Below are 20,806 nucleotides of genomic sequence, written 5' to 3' on the forward strand. Positions count from 1 at the left end.
AGTTCTAGAACTACAACAAACAATTGCATTTATGGAGCTTTTTTCACATCAGGAGGATGTCTCATATAACATCTTTCAGTCCTCCCCACGGGAAAGGTGTTATATAATCGCAATTTGTTGTTGTTGTAATGATAGTAATCCTTGCAATTGATGTATCACCTTATCAAGTCTTCCAGATGTCTCAAAGCGCTTCACAGAATATACTGTAAAGTGAACTAAATGAATATTTTGTGGGTGAAACAAGGCATCCAATTGCGCACAGCAATGCTCCACCGACAGTCGTGGATTGAGTGACCAAATTATTATTATTTATTTTAAAGGGATTATTATCCCCAGAAAAGCGATCCGCTAATCGGGTTCCTACTTACGGCTAGGTAAACAGAGGCATGTGGAGTAAGGAAACTTGCCCAACGTTTCGCCCCACCCGGGAATTGAACCCAGGTCCTCTCGCTTGAACCCAGAACCTCTAACCACTAAACTGCAGGACTCTTGTAGGAGTAGATTAAGTATTTAATGGTACTGTAATGTCCTACATAATCTACTCACAGTCCCACGTGGAGATGCACATAGTTCCCATCGAACACTGGAGCATGAATTTGTAGGTAAAAATAAATCTACTCAAGTCAAGATGCAATTTTGTAGCTTTCACTGCCTGTCAATGATGTACATAAATTGTTTTTTGCATTATTCAAATATGTCAAATATGTTAAAGTTGTGTAAATTGCCATGATGAAAATCAAGTCCTCTATCACGAGATCAGTCACATTCCATCCAAAAGTTCATGGGAATTTATTACATGAGGGAAACGTAAATAGAGAGTTAGGGGTGAGAGAAATAGCTGGGGGCTCATGTGGAGTATAAACACCAGCACAGGCTAGTTGGGACAAGGAATTTGTTTCTATGCCATATAATTCTATGTAATTCTATGTAACATTCTGTTCCCCATCCAAATAATCAAACCCAATCACAGAGGTGTAAATGACCATTTCTCAATAGGTTTGGTTAACATTTTAATGTACTCCCATTTACATACCTTCAACTTGGGTTATCAGATTACAAGACAGGTTAAGGGTACGCAAGGATATTAGGTTCCCCAGTCCTTCAATGCGAACAATTTGATTGGAGGAGAGATCGAGATGTCTCAGTTGCCACAAGTGGCTGAGGCCTTCGAGTTTGGAGATTTGATTGCAGTGAAGGTTGAGTGATTGAACTTTCGAGTTGATTGGTACTGCTGACAAGCTTTAAATAAAATGAACAGAGAAAAGTCATTTTAGATAATAGATATTCAAATCACATCCATTTTGGTTAAAAAAAGTGGTTTGCAATGTGATTTTTGGAGAATCTTGCTAGTAACAGTCAGTACCTTACAGCATAATCCTAATCCTCTTAAAAGAACTACTTCCTACTTTATAATTCACTGCCTTGCACAACAGAGATTTTTACTAAAACAGCACCATAGCCATCTGCTCCCAGATGTCTACCATTATTTTCCATAATCATCATTTAACTGTGTTGGGTGCAGGAAAGGGAGCTTCCAAAATTCAATAAAAGCTAGCTGTGCTCCCGATAACAGCAGCAAACGGCTTTGTCAAGTGTCAACCACCAACTGGCAAGTCTCTATGAAGCTGCAAAATGAAGGGGAAGCTATGTCTAAGGAGCAGTGCTTTCTGTTCAATGGTGTCTAAATATGTCTAAGTACTTATTAAATGTCATTGATCTTCAGGCTGAGATCCAGTGTTTTTCATTGCTTGGATCACTCCAACCCACCAGCATCTGTCTCGGAAACAGCCTGGAACTGCCCGATCCTGAACATATCTCTACCAGGCAAGCACCCAGTGAGAAGAATGCTTCTTAAGTTTAAGTTTTTTTTAAGTTTCTTCAAACTAAAAATTACACTGAACTCAGTAATCACTTGGCAATCTTACCAATGTATCTGGTAGCCTGCTCTCAGGTTACACACTTGACACAGTTTTCATTCTGGATTCACAGAATTATGTCTGATTTCATTCCAACAAACCAAATGATCTCTTGTTTACTTACCCAGCAACTAAAAGATGCACAATATGGTTTGAAACAACCAGTCGGAACAAGGCGGTTCTTGCAAGTAAATTAATCCAATAAATTAGGTATTCAGGATTTTGTAAAATAATGCATTGACATCACAAAACGCAAATACGAGCTTGGAACATTGGATTACAGCAAAGCGGTTCAATAATTGGCAGAATATTTTTTAAAATAGTGTCAGTTCTACTGATTAGCTCTAAAAATTGAACCATTAGCAAGTCTGATTCTTAATCAAATTATATTAATTTTAAAACATCCTAATGAATTTCATACAAGGCAAGCAGGTCTGTCGCTTACCAAGCCTGCGAGAGCAGCTGGGAGAGAGGAAATACATTTAAAAATCTGACACTGCATTTTACCCTCTGCACCCACATCAAACTCCCCTGATGACACATGGGATCATGAGGCAGGCTGAGCATCCAAGACGTCCATCACTTGTCTGACAGTACAGTACTGTGTTAGCAAAGACCTTGCAGTCAGTGTCAGTGTTGAATCATTTTATTTTGTAAACACCTGCATATAGGGAATTGCTCTCTTTATAGTTCATGTCTCCTTTCATGTGATACGTTCCAGCCATGTCAAACTGGCATGTGGGTGGAACAATCTTGAGGTAAATTAATGTTAAACTACAAGAGGTTATCTGCTCAATCCCACATTCCAACAACAAGCAATTATTTATGAGAGGCACAATCAAACTACTGCAAGATCGCATCAGCATGCCTGAACAAGTTGAATCTTTCCTACCTCCCCACCCCCAACAACCAACACTCACAGGAGAACATATAGTTCTACTGATATTTCTTAGACATGTATGTAGGAATTATGATACTTGCTGGCTTGTTGAGTCAAGGCTATCATTGGAATCTCAGTTGACATTGAGCCATTGTACGAAGCCCTGGGCCTTGATTATGAGATTCTGATGAACTGTACAAATGGTCGCTTCATTGATTTTCTATTTGCAGTTCAGCACCTCATTCCAACTTTGTGCCAATTGTCATCCAAAAAGACTTACCAGTCAAGAAAGTGGTTTTAATCTTGGCTCCCCATTTATTTATAGCAACAAGTCACCCACACTCAGTCATCAACATTTGGTCTGGCTAGTCAGGAATGATAAGAGAGGAAAGCACTGTAGGAGACGAGACCTCTTATGTTTCTTCTCTATGACACTAATACAGTGAGTTCCCAACTTCAAATCCACAGATTTGAAGTTTCAATTCAATTCAATTCAAATTCAAATCCTCCAAAAGGAGACAATAAAGAGATGAATTTACTCATACATGTCAAAGTGAACTCAAGAGCAATAGACAGAATCATGGTAGTGACAAAAATCCTTAACCTCTGTGAATGTTATATGATACAACATATCACAAGATTTAAAAACACATTAGATTACAAACTTTGCTTGAATTACAGAGTTGAAGGACAAGTAGTCATAGATTAACATTGGCTTATACAATGGAGGAACAGCAACTAGTCATGTAGGACATTCATATACTGGTTTGAATCCAAATTATTTATTCAATTTGATTATTGCACAAGGCCAGCATCTTGCTCACTAACCTGCAACAGTATTATGTTTCATTGAAAGCATTTTCCTCTTCATTTATATTTTTTAATGAATTATTCATGGAGTCTTAAAATATTTGTCTCCTACAGTCCATTAGGACACAGCTAGTGGAGACTATAGGCTTCAAGGTTTGTGAATTTGACAGGAGATGAGCAATGTACCTGGTAATATTCCTATCAATCAGACAAAGCTCCTGGGAGGATTGATCATGATGTGCCATTCCGCTTCATTACGTAGTACAATTAGCATTCAATTTCAACCTATTAAAGAAAAAACAGTGCAAATTAGTCATATATTTAGTAATTTTATGATTCATCACCTAGAATAGGATTTTTTTCTCTTCTTGTACCAGACTTTAGAGCATTTACTGTGAAACCTCAGATTTATATTGTGACTTACATTTCTCACCTTTTGAGAACATTATTGTTCAGTTGAATGTTCTCAAAATGTCTTTTCATATTGATTCAAAGCAAGTTTTAAAAGCTGTGAAGGAAGAAAGATCCCTACTGATAACGTTCCTGAATTAAGACAATATAATCCACTCTATTTGGCTACATTTGCTACCTTACATTTTGTTGTGTGTGTCAATGAAGGAATTTTGTTGTTGTTGTTACAGAAGGATGTGAGAGACAGCAATATAAAATAATCAATTTAATAATGCTGTCGATAACTTTGGTGTTAAAATTCTTTCTGAATCTAACAAAGTGTGAGCAGCATTAATAAAAGTTCCATTACATACCTGCTTCCAACTTCACTGAAGCCTCTTAAAACACTGAGTGAGGCCCCTCAAATAAGAATCTTTGAAACAAATGGACATTCTTCTCAAAAGTTAAAAATGTAATTTTATTAAAGACGACCTTGTGATTATACAGTAGCTTTGTAAAAGATTCAGTTCGAATTTAGTTCTTCGATAAGTAAGAGACCTTGTCCTTCAATGTAACCAATCTTTCCATTAAATCCTACTCCACTCCCATGAGTTCATTGTTGCTCAATTTTAATTGCACAATTATTCCACAATTTGTTCAATTAGAAACCAATTTGCAAAGTATCTCATGTGTGAAAACTTTCATTACTGAACTTTTTAGCAAAATATTTAGTATGGCAAAAATCAACTTTTTTTTTGTCAGCTGAATATCTAACAGTGAGGAAACCCAACATGCTTAATCGTATGTAAGCGTACTTAAAAATACCAGACTAATATTTCCATGAAACCCAAAGGAGACCCCGCTTACCAATCTCTCTCTCCCCCAGGGAAGAGAGACACTAGTTGGTCATTTGGCATTTGACAACCGCAGGTTTCAGCTTTCACTAGCTAGACAGATACCAGGAACTCCCTGTGAGCTCAACAAGAAATACAACAACAACAACAAATTACATTTGTAAAGCGCCTTCATGTGGGGAGGACGTCCCAATGCACTGGACAGACAGAGTTACGGACCGGAGCTAGGGGTCGGGGCTGGGGAAGGTGGAGGGCAGGGGGGGAAGCAGGGAGATCGAAATCACAGTCAAAGAGGAGGGTCTTGAGATGGGTCTTGAAGGAGGCAAGGGAGGGGGCGAGGCGGAGAGACTGCGGGATGGAGTTCCAGAGGTTGGGGGCAGAGTGGCAGAAGGCCTGCCAGCCAATAGTGGGGCGAGCGAGGAGGGGGACGTGAAGTCAGAGCCCGCTGAGCGGAGGAAGCGAGCAGGATGGTAGGGGGTTAGAAGGTCGCAGAGTTAGGGGGGAGCAAGACCTTGGAAGGCTTTGAAGTGAGGAGCAGGATCTTGAACTGTATCCTCTGTGTGATGGGAAGCCAGTGGAGTTGGCAAGGATGGGGGTGATAGGGTCGCGGAGCCTGGTGCGGGAGAGGACACGGGCTGCAGAGTTCTGGATGATCTGCAGCCTATGAAGGGAGGAGCTGGCGAGGCCGACAAGCAATGAGTTTGCATAGTTGAGCCTCGATGTAATGAAAGCATGTATGAGAGTTTCGGCGGCCTGCGGTGTGAAATACATACTCCTGCTTAGATAATCATCCCTGTTCACTGAGCAATGGTTCAACTGTCTGGAGGTGCAGAATCTGAGCAGTAGCTGCTTATCTCGCTAGATATCATCAAGGTGGATACCAAGTCCTGGGTATATGAGCACGTTTCAGCAACTGTCATCCTAAGCTTCAGAATTTCCTCAACGGACAGCGGTGAGAGGACATTTACAGCTTGTGTCATGCCAATCACCTTGATGTTCTATAAAAATGAACTAGTTACAGCAACATAAGGATACTCCAAGTCCCAGAAGAAATAGAGGTAGAGAGCAACAAGATCTCCAAAAGGGACATGTCAGAGAGCAGTATATGAAGCAATTAAAAAGCTAAATGGGATAGAAAACATAAACCTGAAAAATTGCTTTCAGATACCCCAAGGTACCAGGGCAAGAATGAACAGGTTCAAGGTTATGAAGCACGAGTTCCAGACACACATCAGGACACATTTCTTTACCCAGGATAATCAATAACTTTCGCCCACAAATATACGGTTAATTCACTTTACAGTCTATTCTGTGAAGCGCTTTGAGACGTCGAGAAGATGTGAAAAGCGCTATATCAAATGCAAGGATTATATTATTATCATAATAACTGATTATTCTGGGTAATCAGTTATTGATTATAATTGATTACCCAGTTACCAGGAAGCTAAGATGTAGGATTCATTTAAGAAACAGCTTGATGCTGTACTGAAAAGACAGCAAAGTTGGTATGCTGGAATGATGACATCAAATGGGATGAAGAACGTTCTTCAGAAACTCTCGTGATTTTGTCAAGTTCATTGCTACGTGCAAATTGGCTACCACATTTGCCCACAAAATACACATTCTTTACATACATACCCTTTACAGTAAATCCTGCAATGCTTTTTGAGGTGTCCTCCAAATGTGAAAGGTGCTATGTCAAATGCAAAGATTTTTAAGCTGCAACAACAACAACAACAAGATTCCATTTATAAAGCGCCTTTCACGTCAGGAGGACGTCCCAAGGCGCTGCACAGTTGGGTCATGACCCGAGCATTGGGGAAATGGTCAGGGTGAGGGGAGGGAAGGGAGGGAGCGAGGAGGGGGGAAATGGTCAGGGTGAGGGGAGGGAAGGAAGGGAGCGAGGAGGGAGAAGAGAGTCGAGAGGGGAGCTGAAGGCTCGGTCAAAGAGAAAGGTTTTGAGACCGGCCTTGAAGGAGGAAAGGGAGGAGGCGGCGAAGGCACTGGGGGATAGAGTTCCAGAGCCTGGGGGCTGAGAGGCTGAAGGCCCGACCACCGATGGTAGGGCGGTTGGGGCGGGGGACGTGGAGCAGACCGGAGCCGGAGGAACGGAGGGTACGGGCAGGTAGGTAGGGGGATAGTAGGTTGGAGAGGTAGGAGGGAGCGAGGCCGTGAATGGCCTTGTAGGTGAGGATGAGGATCTTGAAATCAATCCTCTGGGGGATGGGGAGCCAGTGGAGGCGAGCGAGGGTAGGAGTGATGTGGTCCCGAAGCCTGGTCAGTTGATCACTATGGGGTTAAAACTATTCCTTGATTACAATCTCACAATGCCTTTACTGAAAACTGTGATCAGTTTATTACAAGAACTACACTAAAGCAGAAAGAAAATCTTTTGTGCTGCAATGGAGTTCTGTAGTTCAGTGGTCAGGGCACTTGCCTCGTAAGCGAGAGACCTGGGTTCATTTCCCGGCAGGGTGAAACCTTGGGCAAGTTTCCTTACTCCACACGCCTGATAATAATCCCTCAAGAAAAAAAAACAAGAAAAATTGGTCACTCAATCCACGACTGTTTGTGGGTCACTGCTGTGCGCAATTGGCTGCCACGTTTCGCCCACAAATGTAGTCAATTCACTTTAAAGTATATTCTGTGAAGCACTTTGAGACGTCTAGAAGACGTGAAAAGTGTATATCAAATGCAAGGATTATTATTATTAAAGTTTGCTAAGCACTATAATTGCCATTTTTACTCTTCACAAGTTTCAGAAGCCAATGGGTTCAATTTGCTTGTCAGTTCCGGAAATAAACTGTCAAAAATACATAGACATGTTCTCAATGGCCATTTGTGGATTTAATCATTGAGAGCTACACTTCTAGTTAGATGACAATTATCATTGTGAGTTCTGTAGTGACAAGAAAATATGACTAATATGAATGCAAAACATTATTGGTTAGGATCACACACACATTGCTGCATCTCAATAAGGAAAGAAGTGGAACAGCTTTCTTTATGACCAAAACATTAAATACTCATTAAATCAATAACATGGTTTCTTTTCTTCTTCATACAGTATAAACATCAAAGAACTAAATGCAGGAATCAGTTTTCCTTTACGTGATTTGCAAGCTACTACTGTATTTATTTCTATGTTAAACAACATTCCATCCACTTTGTCATAGCACACAATAAATATATAAGATAAACTTTGACTAGTAAATGACTGATACCTTAGGTCAGTTTGACCTGACTTAAGAACATGTGGAGCTTTGAACAAATTTGGCTCTGCACAGGAAAGAAAATGAGAATTTTAAAAAAGGCACCATGTTATGCTTGGTACAGTTTACACTGAGGAATCCCCAAATTGCAAGCTCCAGATTAAGTTGAGCTAACTTGGCAAGGCATTAAACTGAAGCAGAGCAATTCCAAACGGATATAAAAAAACTAAATTCAGTAGTGCAGTGAAGAGCTCCCTCCATAAAAGCTGTGGAATGCAGTGCATCAAAGAAAAGGGAACATCTAAGAGGAAAGAATATCACAAAATATCACATTTAAAATTTCAGTCCGTGCAATCTTATCTTACTACTAAGGCAGTAAACCCTGCTGCACTATATTGTATGCAATGAATCCATTTGCATCAGCACCTCATCCACTCCCATTAAATAGGCAAGCTGCAGGAGCTCATCTGCATTTTCTCACTGAAGTGGAGTCGTATAGCATATTGGTTAGAGCGCTCACTTCGCAAGCGAGAGGACCCAGGTTCGATTTGTGGGCGGAGCAAAACCTTCTGAAATTTTCCTTACTCCACACGCCTCTGTTTACCTAGCAGTAAGTAGGAACCTGATTATTAGTTGATTGGCGGATCACTTTCCTGGGGTAATAATCCCTTCAAATAAATAAATAAATAATTTTGTCAGTCAATCCACAACTGTTTGTGGGACACGGCTGCCTTGTTTTGCCCACAAAATATACAGTCAAGCAACTTTATAATGTATTCTGTGAAGCACTTTGAGACATCTCAATGACTTGATAAGACACCATATCAAATGCAAGGGTTTAACTTTATAATAGGAATGAGCCATTATAAACTGAGTGATGCATGATTATCATGATGTTCACTAAGGATTTACAATGCAGCACTGACCCACTGAAGTGTGATGTTAGTCAAACATGAGATTAGTGGAAGCAATCCAATCAATCAGTGATTTCTCTTGAAATTTTTTTTGCATGGAAAATTCTCTAAACAATCTTCAGTACTGTAGTTCATTTCGTCCTTCGGATTTTCTCACTTAAATTTTAAATAATTTTTTTTCTGGTCTCTAATACATCAGAGAAAAATATGACTATTTAGAGAAATTAGGCAATGTCTGCTATTTCCTCAAATCATCACAAAGCAATAACATTTCTTGCATTTTATATAGTGCCTTTCATGTTAGGAGGACATCTCAAAGAGCTTCATAGGATTTACTGTATTCCTGAATTAAACACTGATTGATTTCAGATCAAAATGCTAGTGGGTACAATTGTACAAAAGGGCGCTGGGCATAACACCACTCTCACCAGTGTCACGATGGGCAGTGGGTAATGTCAGGGAGCTCGTGTCTCTGACAATAATAACACACTCTCTCAGCCTCTGTCCAGGTTACAGTCTGAGTTTTTTTTATTTTGGTCAGCTGGGTGTCTGACACATATGGGAACCCATTATCAAGCTTAAAGAGTATATTAAAAAAATGAATCCAACCTACACATGGAAATTGCAGACATACAGTATTTACTGAAATGCAATGTGCACTCTCTCCCTGAGACGCATCCTGCTTACCTAATTCTGTAAAGTATTAGGCACAGGTTGCAAAGAGGCAAGGCTTGGGGACCCCAGAGCGTGCTGTGCGTTGGGATACTGCTGGAGTCTAACCAGCTAAAACCGCAGAGCTTGCCAATGCAAGCTTTCCCGCTGCTTGTCCAGCTCGGACCACCCCAGCTTTGGCATGCAAGGCTAACAGGCGCTGAGTTAACCAGAGTTAACCTACCGATAAGCCAGGCTGGCTATGCTGTGATCAGCAGTGCCCTGGGATTCTGCGGACCCGCCAGGCTCAGAGGCGAGTGAGACCTCCGCAGAGGGCTGCTGGATTCCAACTTTCCATTGCCAGCCATGTCACCTTGGAGCCGGGTGAGCTCCAACGGGAACCCACTAACCTCCCCGGGGAGGATAGTCACTGGTTGTTCGGTCAACAAGTGTAGGTTTGAGCCTCACCAGGAACTCCCTGTGAGCTGCAATAATAGCCCCCCACCCCTGTGACTCTCTGTGAGCTGCAGTAACAGCCCCCCCCCCCCGGGACTCTGTGTGAGCTGCAGTAACAGCCCTCCCCCCCCCGGGACTCTGTGTGAGCTGCAGTAACAGCCCCCCACCCACCCCGGGACTCTGTGTGAGCTGCAGTAACAGCCCCCCCCCCGGGACTCTGTGTGAGCTGCAGTAACAGCCCCCCCCCCCCCCGGGACTCTGTGTGAGCTGCAGTAACAGCCCCTCCCCCGGGACTCTGTGTGAGCTGCAGTAACAGCCCTCCCCCCCCCGGGACTCTGTGTGAGCTGCAGTAACAGCCCCCCCCCCCCCGGACTCTGTGTGAGCTGCAGTAACAGCCCCCCCCCCCCCGGGACTCTGTGTGAGCTGCAGTAACAGCCCCCCCCCCCCCCGGGACTCTGTGTGAGCTGCAGTAACAGCCCCCCCCCCCGGGACTCTGTGTGAGCTGCAGTAACAGCCCCCCCCCCGGGACTCTGTGTGAGCTGCAGTAACAGCCCCCCCCCCCCCCCGGGACTCTGTGTGAGCTGCAGTAACAGCCCCCCCCCCCCCGGGACTCTGTGTGAGCTGCAGTAACAGCCCCCCCCCCCCCCGGGACTCTGTGTGAGCTGCAGTAACAGCCCCCCCCCCCCCCCGGGACTCTGTGTGAGCTGCAGTAACAGTCCCCCCCCCCCCCGGGACTCTGTGTGAGCTGCAGTAACAGCCCCCCCCCCCCGGGACTCTGTGTGAGCTGCAGTAACAGCCCCCCGGACTCTGTGTGAGCTGCAGTAACAGCCCACCCCTCCCCCCGGGACTCTGTGTGAGCTGCAGTAACAGCCCCCCCCCCCCGGACTCTGTGTGAGCTGCAGTAACAGCCCCCCCCCCCCGGGACTCTGTGTGAGCTGCAGTAACAGCCCCCCCCCCCCCCCGGGACCTCTGTGTGAGCTGCAGTAACAGCCCCCCCCCCCCGGGACTCTGTGTGAGCTGCAGTAACAGCCCCCCCCCCCCGGGGACTCTGTGTGAGCTGCAGTAACAGCCCCCCCCCCCCACGGCCAGTAACACCCCCCGGGACTCTGTGTGAGCTGCAGTAACAGCCCCCCCCCCCCCCGGGACCTGTGTGAGCTCAGTACAGCCCCCCCCCCGGACTCTGTGTGAGCTGCAGTAACAGCCCCCCCCCCCCCGGGACTCTGTGTGAGCTGCAGTAACAGCCCCCCCCCCACCCCCCGGGACTCTGTGTGAGCTGCAGTAACAGCCCCCCCCCCCCCGGGACTCTGTGTGAGCTGCAGTAACAGCCCCCCCCCCCGGGACTCTGTGTGAGCTGCAGTAACAGCCCCCCCCCCCCGGGACTCTGTGTGAGCTGCAGTAACAGCCCCCCCCCCCCCCGGGACTCTGTGTGAGCTGCAGTAACAGCCCCCCCCCCCCCCGGGACTCTGTGTGAGCTGCAGTAACAGCCCCCCCCCCCCCCCCGGGACTCTGTGTGAGCTGCAGTAACAGCCCCCCCCCCCCCCGGGACTCTGTGTGAGCTGCAGTAACAGCCCCCCCCCCCCCCCGGGACTCTGTGTGAGCTGCAGTAACAGCCCCCCCCCCCCCGGGACTCTGTGTGAGCTGCAGTAACAGCCCCCCCCCCCGGGACTCTGTGTGAGCTGCAGTAACAGCCCCCCCCCCCCCCCCCGGGACTCTGTGTGAGCTGCAGTAACAGCCCCCCCCCCCCCCGGGACTCTGTGTGAGCTGCAGTAACAGCCCCCCCCCCCCGGGACTCTGTGTGAGCTGCAGTAACAGCCCCCCCCCCCCCCCGGGACTCTGTGTGAGCTGCAGTAACAGCCCCCCCCCCCCCGGGACTCTCTGTGAGCTGCAGTAACAGCCCCCCCCCCCCCCCCGGGACTCTGTGTGAGCTGCAGTAACAGCCCCCCCCCCCCCCCGGGACTCTGTGTGAGCTGCAGTAACAGCCCCCCCCCCCCCGGGACTCTGTGTGAGCTGCAGTAACAGCCCCCCCCCCCCCCCCCCCGGGACTCTGTGTGAGCTGCAGTAACAGCCCCCCCCCCCCCGGGACTCTGTGTGAGCTGCAGTAACAGCCCCCCCCCCCCCGGGACTCTGTGTGAGCTGCAGTAACAGCCCCCCCCCCCCCCGGGACTCTGTGTGAGCTGCAGTAACAGCCCCCCCCCCCCCCGGGACTCTGTGTGAGCTGCAGTAACAGCCCCCCCCCCCCCCCCGGGACTCTGTGTGAGCTGCAGTAACAGCCCCCCCCCCCCCCCCGGGACTCTGTGTGAGCTGCAGTAACAGCCCCCCCCCCGGGACTCTGTGTGAGCTGCAGTAACAGCCCCCCCCCCCCCCGGGACTCTGTGTGAGCTGCAGTAACAGCCCCCCCCCCCCCGGGACTCTGTGTGAGCTGCAGTAACAGCCCCCCCCCCCCCCGGGACTCTGTGTGAGCTGCAGTAACAGCCCCCCCCCCCCCCCGGGACTCTGTGTGAGCTGCAGTAACAGCCCCCCCCCCCCCCGGGACTCTGTGTGAGCTGCAGTAACAGCCCCCCCCCCCCGGGACTCTGTGTGAGCTGCAGTAACAGCCCCCCCCCCCGGGACTCTGTGTGAGCTGCAGTAACAGCCCCCCCCCCCCCCCGGGACTCTGTGTGAGCTGCAGTAACAGCCCCCCCCCCCCCGGGACTCTGTGTGAGCTGCAGTAACAGCCCCCCCCCCCCCCCCCGGGACTCTGTGTGAGCTGCAGTAACAGCCCCCCCCCCCCCCGGGACTCTGTGTGAGCTGCAGTAACAGCCCCCCCCCCGGGACTCTGTGTGAGCTGCAGTAACAGCCCCCCCCCCCGGGACTCTGTGTGAGCTGCAGTAACAGCCCCCCCCCCCCCCGGGACTCTGTGTGAGCTGCAGCAACAGCCCCCCCCCCCCCCGGGACTCTGTGTGAGCTGCAGTAACAGCCCCCCCCCCCCCCGGGACTCTGTGTGAGCTGCAGTAACAGCCCCCCCCCCCCGGGACTCTGTGTGAGCTGCAGTAACAGCCCCCCCCCCCCGGGACTCTGTGTGAGCTGCAGTAACAGCCCCCCCCCCCCCGGGACTCTGTGTGAGCTGCAGTAACAGCCCCCCCCCCCGGGACTCTGTGTGAGCTGCAGTAACAGCCCCCCCCCCCCCCCGGGACTCTGTGTGAGCTGCAGTAACAGCCCCCCCCCCCCCCCCGGGACTCTGTGTGAGCTGCAGTAACAGCCCCCCCCCCCCCCCCCGGGACTCTGTGTGAGCTGCAGTAACAGCCCCCCCCCCCCCCCCGGGACTCTGTGTGAGCTGCAGTAACAGCCCCCCCCCCCCCGGGACTCTGTGTGAGCTGCAGTAACAGCCCCCCCCCCGGGACTCTGTGTGAGCTGCAGTAACAGCCCCCCCCCCCCCCCCCGGGACTCTGTGTGAAATGATTACCTGAGATCTGAACTTTTAAAAACTTTCAGGATGTGTCTCTCGGCCGCGGGGAAAGTCAAACCGCCCGCTCCCCGGAGCACTTCCGGCGCCTCCGCTTCCCCCGGACAACGCAGGCCCCGGACAATCGTTCCCCCCCCCCGGCGGGACTGAGCGGGTGTTGCTATGGGAACGGCAGGTGGTGGGGGTTGGGGTGGGGGGTGGGGGGGGAGTGGCTGCTGGTGTTTCTCTGGAGGAGGGGACACCGCCCATTAGAATATTCCCCGCCTTTTTCCGGCAATGCCGAACCTTTGAACCCGTCGTAGCAACGTTTAAAAGTGCTTCACCCGGGACTTACCCCCGAACATGTAGTGACTGTGCGCGTGTGTCTGCGGTGTTTTGTGTGTGTGTGTGTGCGTGGTTTTTTTTGCTCTTGGCCCGAATCGTGTTCGATTTCGCCCCACAAATGAAGTCGGATTTATGTCAAGCCGGAGAGGGTGGGTGAGCGGTGGCGAAAAATCAGGGCGATGGAGGGGAGGGCTGGCGGGACGTGACGCGACGCGACGCAGTGCTGGTGGGTTCGCCCGAAGCTGTGGGAGAGAGACGTGGCACTTTTAATAATAATAATCCTTGCATTTGATATAGCGCTTTTCACGTCGGGAGGACGTCCCAAAGCGCTTCACAGAACACATTGAATCTTTTTGCATATGGAATCCTTAGAAGATTGCACGTGTGACCCAATACTCTAAGGATACTGCACGTATGATGCTATCCTGTGTGAAAGACATAATACATGCGTCTTACACATGGGATAGCGTCTTGGAGTGTTTATAGTGGTGAAGTCACTGGAGGCACGGTCAAAGAGAAGGGTCTTCAAGTGCGATCTGAATCAAGGATTTGGCCAATGTGAAGAAATTGAGGCAGAAAGTTCCAGAGGGTTTAGTGGCTAAATGCATGGCCACCAATGATGAAGTGGAGGTGTTGAGATACTTGCAAGAGGCCAGAGCCAGCTGAGTGAATGGGCCGGGGAGAGGAGTTGGATGTGAACAGGTCGGAGAGGTAGGGAGATGCTCAGGCATGAAGTACATATGTGAGGATCTTGAAATTGATCAAAGACCCACATGGACAAAGTCCCATATTAAATGCATGAATTATTATAATTGGCAAATGCTACAGCCCCGTGATCACCAGCCTCTTTGCTTTTATTATTTTCTCTCACTTTCCACGATATAGAAAGACTCCATCTCCAGGTGATAGAGAATCCTGAGGGACTGCTCTTGGGGATTTCCTAATTCCATCCTGTCAGCAGGTAATATAAGGTGAATGGATGCAATTGGGATTTGCTTGTTTAAATAAGAAGCTACAGTTCTATATAGGGCAGCACATTATCAGTGCTATGTCAATATTCAAGGTTTTATGACTACTGCCAGAAGCAATGCAAGTGTCATTATCTCCATTAAGATCAATGGAGTTTTGGCCGTCCCAGCCCCAATTCATAACGTATAAAAATCCTCTGTCATTGCTAATGAGATTCAAACATTCTTCTTTGTTTGTTGTCTCAGTGAATAGCTTTAGCATTGCATATCGTGGCACTTTTCGTGCTTGTGCATGTAAGACAATTTTTGCCCACAATAATTGACTCAATCACAATTAAAGATTTTGCTTTGTGCCATTTACAGTACAATTCCCAACCGCCAAGGGAAATATCCGATTGTGCAGTTGCTGCCACAAAGAGCAGAAGCAGATAACAGCAAATCGCATAACAATGGCAGTCAGTGTTCAGTGTACCATTAAAGGAGGAAAATTTGACCTTAAGATGCATGAAACGGGAACAAGAGAGCAAAAGCCTTGTCAGACATTGTTATTATCTGATGTCAACTTGACTCAGTGGTAACACTCTCGCCTTTGAGTCAGAAGGTTGTAGGTTCAGGCCCCATGTTGGGACTTTGAACACATAATAGACAGGTAGGCTGATGCTCCAATGCAACAACAATTTGCATTTATAGAACGCCCCTCACACAGGTTAGCGTTCCAGAGCAATTGACAGTGGCAGGATGGAGGTGCCATCCTTCGGTGCTGACCGAACTTCATAAATTAGGAACACAACACCTCTCTGTCTTTTAAGTCCTGCCTTAAAACCTGCCTCTTCGACTGCGCCTATGGGCACCTCCCCCTCCACTCCGTCCCCATCACTGGTAAAGCACTCCGTTATTCCATGTGAAAATCACTATATAAATGCCAGTGAGCATCTCAACTTTTGTACTCTCTTATGTACTTGACTTTGAATGCAGGTTAAATACTCTATTGATGAGGAGAAACTGAATATTGCACAGGAAGCCTTCAGAAATAAGATTTTTAAGAACTGCAGGAAAACAGCTTCCAAATTAACACTGGCTTTAAGAATTTTCTGTGAAATCTTAAGTTTTAAAACACTGAGTTAAGGCTAATAATGTGAGAAATTTCAGGTGTGTTTTGTTCAGTGCTAACAAGCTTTATTAGCTAGGCAGGTGTACATGAAGTTGTGTAAGGAGAATTTGGTTCTAAAGGTAAAACTTCTAGTTAATTACACTATTTTCACCTTCTTAGAAAATATCATACTATAGCTAAACAGTACCAGCTTCGAATATATAATTGCAGTAAATTATTCCAACATTTGTTTGGAATATTTTAAAAAGGAATGCTGGCAGGTGCAGCTGCTAGCTGTAGAAATAACAAATTAAGTGGTTCCACTGCTGTTGATAAATGGTGTGATTTTTGTCAAGTGGTAAAGTTACAAGGTTTTTCAAGGCAATATGGAATTTATGGAATAAATGCAGGTATTTTATTGGGTTTAAGGAACAATGAAAATGTTTCTTTACGTAGAGGGCTATGACCATGTGGAATGCACTGTCCTAGAAGGCAGCAGATGTACATACAGTTGGGACATTCAAAAGACAGGAAGATACATGGGAAGTAAGGGTATTTAGGGATATGGAGAAAGAGAGGAAATTATAATAAAATGTCTTGCATAATTTAACAAACTGGCTGAATGAACCCCTTCTGATCTTATTCAAAGTCCGTTTGAAGATTTACCTCTGTCTGCTGTTTTGGTCATGTTTCCCTTCCCCCTGACTCCCACACTCAGCTTGGGTGTCAAGCCAGCAATGTCGGCTTGGGACGTTCTCCTGACACGAAAGGCATTATATAAATGTAAATTTTTATTGTACTGTAGTGGATCCTCGGCAAACCTGTACCTCTTTGCTGTACTGGACTCTGCTCCATTTCGCTCTGGCTTTATCACATCATCACTATGTCCCAAATCACTTGGAGGATTTTGCTGTAAGGTGAAGTGACTGTATTTATAAGGCAAATGCTTCAGCCAATTTCTCACAGCAATGCCGCACAAATAACCATAAAGTGAATGACCAACTTTATCTGGGAGAATTGTTGACCCAGGACACCAAGAGAAACTCCTCCTTTTGAGAATTGAATATCTACTTCAACGGACAGACATGACTTCAGTTTAAAGTCTCATTTGAAGCATGGCACCTCTGACAATGACAATTTCAAGACTGAGGTAGACAGATAAGGGTATCAAGGGATATGGGGCAAGGGCGGGTAATTGGAGTTGAGGTACAGATCAGTCATGATCTTATAGAATAACGGAACAGGCTCGAATGGCTGAATGACCTACTCCTGTTCCTATTTTCCTAGGATTACCCCAAGACTGCATTAGAGTGTCAGCCTAATTCGCACTGTGGGCTTCAAACCCACAACCTTCAGAGTGCTACTGACTGAACTAAACTGACACTTATGAGTTATTACACATACAGAATAATTTACGGGAAATGGAGATTAGGGCTAACGTGTCTTCCTCCCTTTCCCTCTCCCTAAATAGATGCTGCTTTAGTATTACTAAATCATGGAAGGAATTGCACAAGAGCTAATCCCCTGCATGGACTGTATTTTTAATGTTTTTGATACAGATTATCTGTGGAAAGAGTAGAGAAGAGCCCACACCTCCTCACTGTCAGCTCCTTTATGGCATGTTTAGTATTCCAAACAGGTATTGCATTAAAAGAAATGGAAATTGAATTAGCTTGAGCTGGAGTGAGAGTAAGAAATGAGTTAAATATTGCTTCTTAATTCTAGAAATGATAGTCTATAAAACCAACTGTATGAAATTCAGAAAAACTGGATCAAACACGTAGATAGTAAAAAAAAATCATAAACGAGGATTCTGAAATATGAACAGGACACAGAGCTGATTGGATTACTGAAGCTAAAATGAATTCAAAAGCAACCAGAACTTCAGATAAGGGAGAAGGTTATGTGTGTACCCAAACATCGTTGTTGTAGATATGTGTTACAAGGTAATACATTTGTGCAGATTTAGCTCCTAATGTTTGGATCAATTTTATAACAAAATTTAACTAAAATATTTCTCTTGCTAATGACATGCAACTTCTGTCATTTAATTCTTTCTCTTTTCCCATTTTGTTAAAACCTAACCTGTCAGCTACCAGATCTGTTCACAGCCTTATTTACATCAGGTTCTAAAATGTGATATTTGCAAAAGGAAGCCTGAAAATGTTTCATTATCTTAGCCTCAAAACTGTGTCTTGTGATCATTGGGCAAGTCCTGTGGGAGACCTGTGGCTCAGTGGTTAGAGCACTCGCTTTGCAAGTGAGAGACCTGAGTTCAATTCCCGGCAGGGCGAAACCTTGGGCAAGTTTCCTTACTCCACACAGAGCCTAATAATAATCCCTCCAAAACAAAACAATAATAAATTGGTCATTTTCAATCTACGACTGTTTATGGGACATTGCTGTGCGCAATTGGCTGCCGCATTCGCCCACAAATATACAGTCAATTCACTTTACAGTGTGTTCTGTGAAGCGCTTTGGGACGTCCTCCCAACGTGAAAAGCGCTATATCAAATGCAAGGATTATTATTATTATTATTATTAAGTCCTAGCTGCACACACAGCAGGAAGTTTGTCAATGGCAATCTATGTAGCTTCAGCTGCTTAAACAACAACAACAACATGATATTTGTATAGCGCCTTTCATATCGGAAGGACATACCAAGGCGCTGGACAGTCAGTATTTTGGACCTGAGCTGGGGATCGGGATTGGGGAGGGTGGAGGGCGTGGGGGGGGGGCAGAGGGTGACTGAATGCACGGTCGAAGAGGAGGGTCTTGAGATGCGTCTTGAAGGAGGCAAAGGAGAGGGCGAAGCAGAGAGACCTCGGGATAGAGTTACAGAGTGGCTGATAGAGTTTCAGTGGCTGAAGGCCTGGCCGCCAATGTTGGGGCGGCGAGGCGGGGGACATAAAGCAGGCCGGAGCCCGCTGAGCGAGGGAGTGGGCAGGGTGATAGGAGGCTAGGAGGTCGCAGAAGTAGGGGGAAGCAAGGCCATGGAGGGCTTTGAAGGTGAGGACCAGAATCTTGAACTGTATCCTCTGTGTAATGGGAAGCCAGTGGAGTCAGGCGAAGATGGGGGTCACGGAGCCTGATACGGGAGAGGACATGGGCTGAGCTCTGGATGATCTGCAGCCTATGGGGGGAGGAGTTGGACATCAGGAACATCAGGAGAATGTTTCAAAGTGCTTCACAGGTTTCATTGTGAGGATAGTGACTGTATTTGTAAGCAAATTTTAGACTTTCGAAGTGTATTGTGCGTATACCAATCTGACAAAGAGAATCATGTGGAGAAAAATTTATACCAGAGCAGTTTGTAGTTAATGACTGTTTCAGTGGTGAAACATCCCGTTGACTTTGGCACAAAGATTGAGCTCGAAGCCGATTTGAAAAATTTACTGCCATCATTTTTATTATTACAATTCGTGGAGCAGGGCTGCCATTGTTGTGGGCTGCGATTGCTGACAGCAGTGCACAGTGTTTCATTGCTGTTTCTCAAAATACTGGCTCAACATACTCTGTATTCCAAGCACTCTGGGACTCTACCCTATGTGAGAGGTACTATATAAATGCAAGTTGTTGTTGTATCACATCAAAGAGCATTGGAAGGTTGAGACTGAGGAATTTCTGTCCTAATTGTTAGATAAGGACAAGCGGTTATTGTTCAGCATAAAAGTAAATAATGCATGAACAGTACCCAGTCATGTAGTAAATTTATTGATTGGATTCCAACTCTTGGACAAATACCAGCAGCCTCCTGAATATGCTCAACACAGTATCATGTTATTATGTTCCACTGACAGTTAAGTATATTTCTCTTCATTTTTGATCTATTCACGGTGCAGTTTATGCCAATGAGAAATTTGAAATGGATTATTCATGGTGCTAAGAGAGATTGGTCTCTGACAGTCCAATAGCACACTGCTGGTGGAGACAACAAGCATCAAAGGATTTAAATAAATTCATGAATTTGAAAGTTCTGTACATTAGAACATCTACTACAATACGGGAGAGTGGCAATGTACCTAATAATATTCCAATCAATTAGCCCAAGCTCCTAGGATGATTGATCACAGAGTGACATTCTGCTTCCAAATGTGGTACAATTTGCTGTCCCTTTCAAACCTAATACAGAAAAGAAAAGTTAGCTCATGTGAACATTTGCAAGTTTTATTCTTTATCATCTAAAGCAGGATGTTCATATACCAGGGAGTAAGGGTTCATGTACCAGGGAGACCATTCCGTCTTTCTAGTGTGAATCTGCAGATTCATATTGTAATTTACATTTCAAACCCTTTGAGCAGTGTAGTAACATTCATTTGGATATTCTTAGCATGTCTTTCATGTCCATGCTAAGCATGTTTATAATAATAATAATAATCCTTGCATTTGATATAGCGCTTTTCACGTCAGGCGGATGTCCCAAAGCGCTTCACAGAACACACTGTAAAGTGAATTGACTGTATGTTTGTGGGCGAACGCGGCAGCCAATTGCGCACAGCAATGTCCCACAAACAGTCGTAGATTGAAAATGACCAATTTAATTGTTTTTGTTTTGTGGAGGGATTATTATTAGGCTCTGTGTGGAGTAAGGAAACTTGCCCAAGGTTTCGCTCTGCCGGGAATTGAACTTAGGTCTCTCACTTGCACAGCGAGTGCTCTAACCACAGAGCTACAGGACTCCACATTTGTTTTGGTTGTTGTCTCCTCTCCTCAAGGTGCTGACAATTATCACTGATTGGTAGATTGGTATCTCGTGAAGCAGCACTGAACTGTTCAGACCCCCAAGGACTGTTGCTGCAGTACATTTTGCATTGGAGAACTGCTGGAATTGACCCCATTAAAATCATTTGCTTACAAAGCACTGGTAAGCTTTGCATTGCTTGTCCAGTTAACACTAC

General features: G+C 46.3%; 1 protein-coding gene and 1 pseudogene across 1 annotated transcript in view; both read right to left on the reverse strand.

Annotated features, from left to right (window-relative positions):
* lrrcc1 (leucine rich repeat and coiled-coil centrosomal protein 1) overlaps nt 1-13,621 on the reverse strand; it is an 88,532-nt gene extending 74,911 nt beyond the window's left edge. The window contains 3 exon segments of the mRNA XM_042332480.1: nt 1,034-1,239; nt 3,793-3,891; nt 13,526-13,621. Coding sequence (XP_042188414.1) covers nt 1,034-1,239; nt 3,793-3,851 — 265 coding nt within the window. The 5' untranslated portion in view covers nt 3,852-3,891; nt 13,526-13,621.
* LOC103191197 overlaps nt 3,860-20,806 on the reverse strand; it is a 36,041-nt pseudogene continuing 19,094 nt past the window's right edge.

The sequence above is a fragment of the Callorhinchus milii genome, unplaced genomic scaffold (genome assembly GCF_018977255.1).
Source record: "Callorhinchus milii isolate IMCB2004 unplaced genomic scaffold, IMCB_Cmil_1.0 Scaffold2, whole genome shotgun sequence".
NCBI lineage: Eukaryota > Metazoa > Chordata > Chondrichthyes > Chimaeriformes > Callorhinchidae > Callorhinchus > Callorhinchus milii.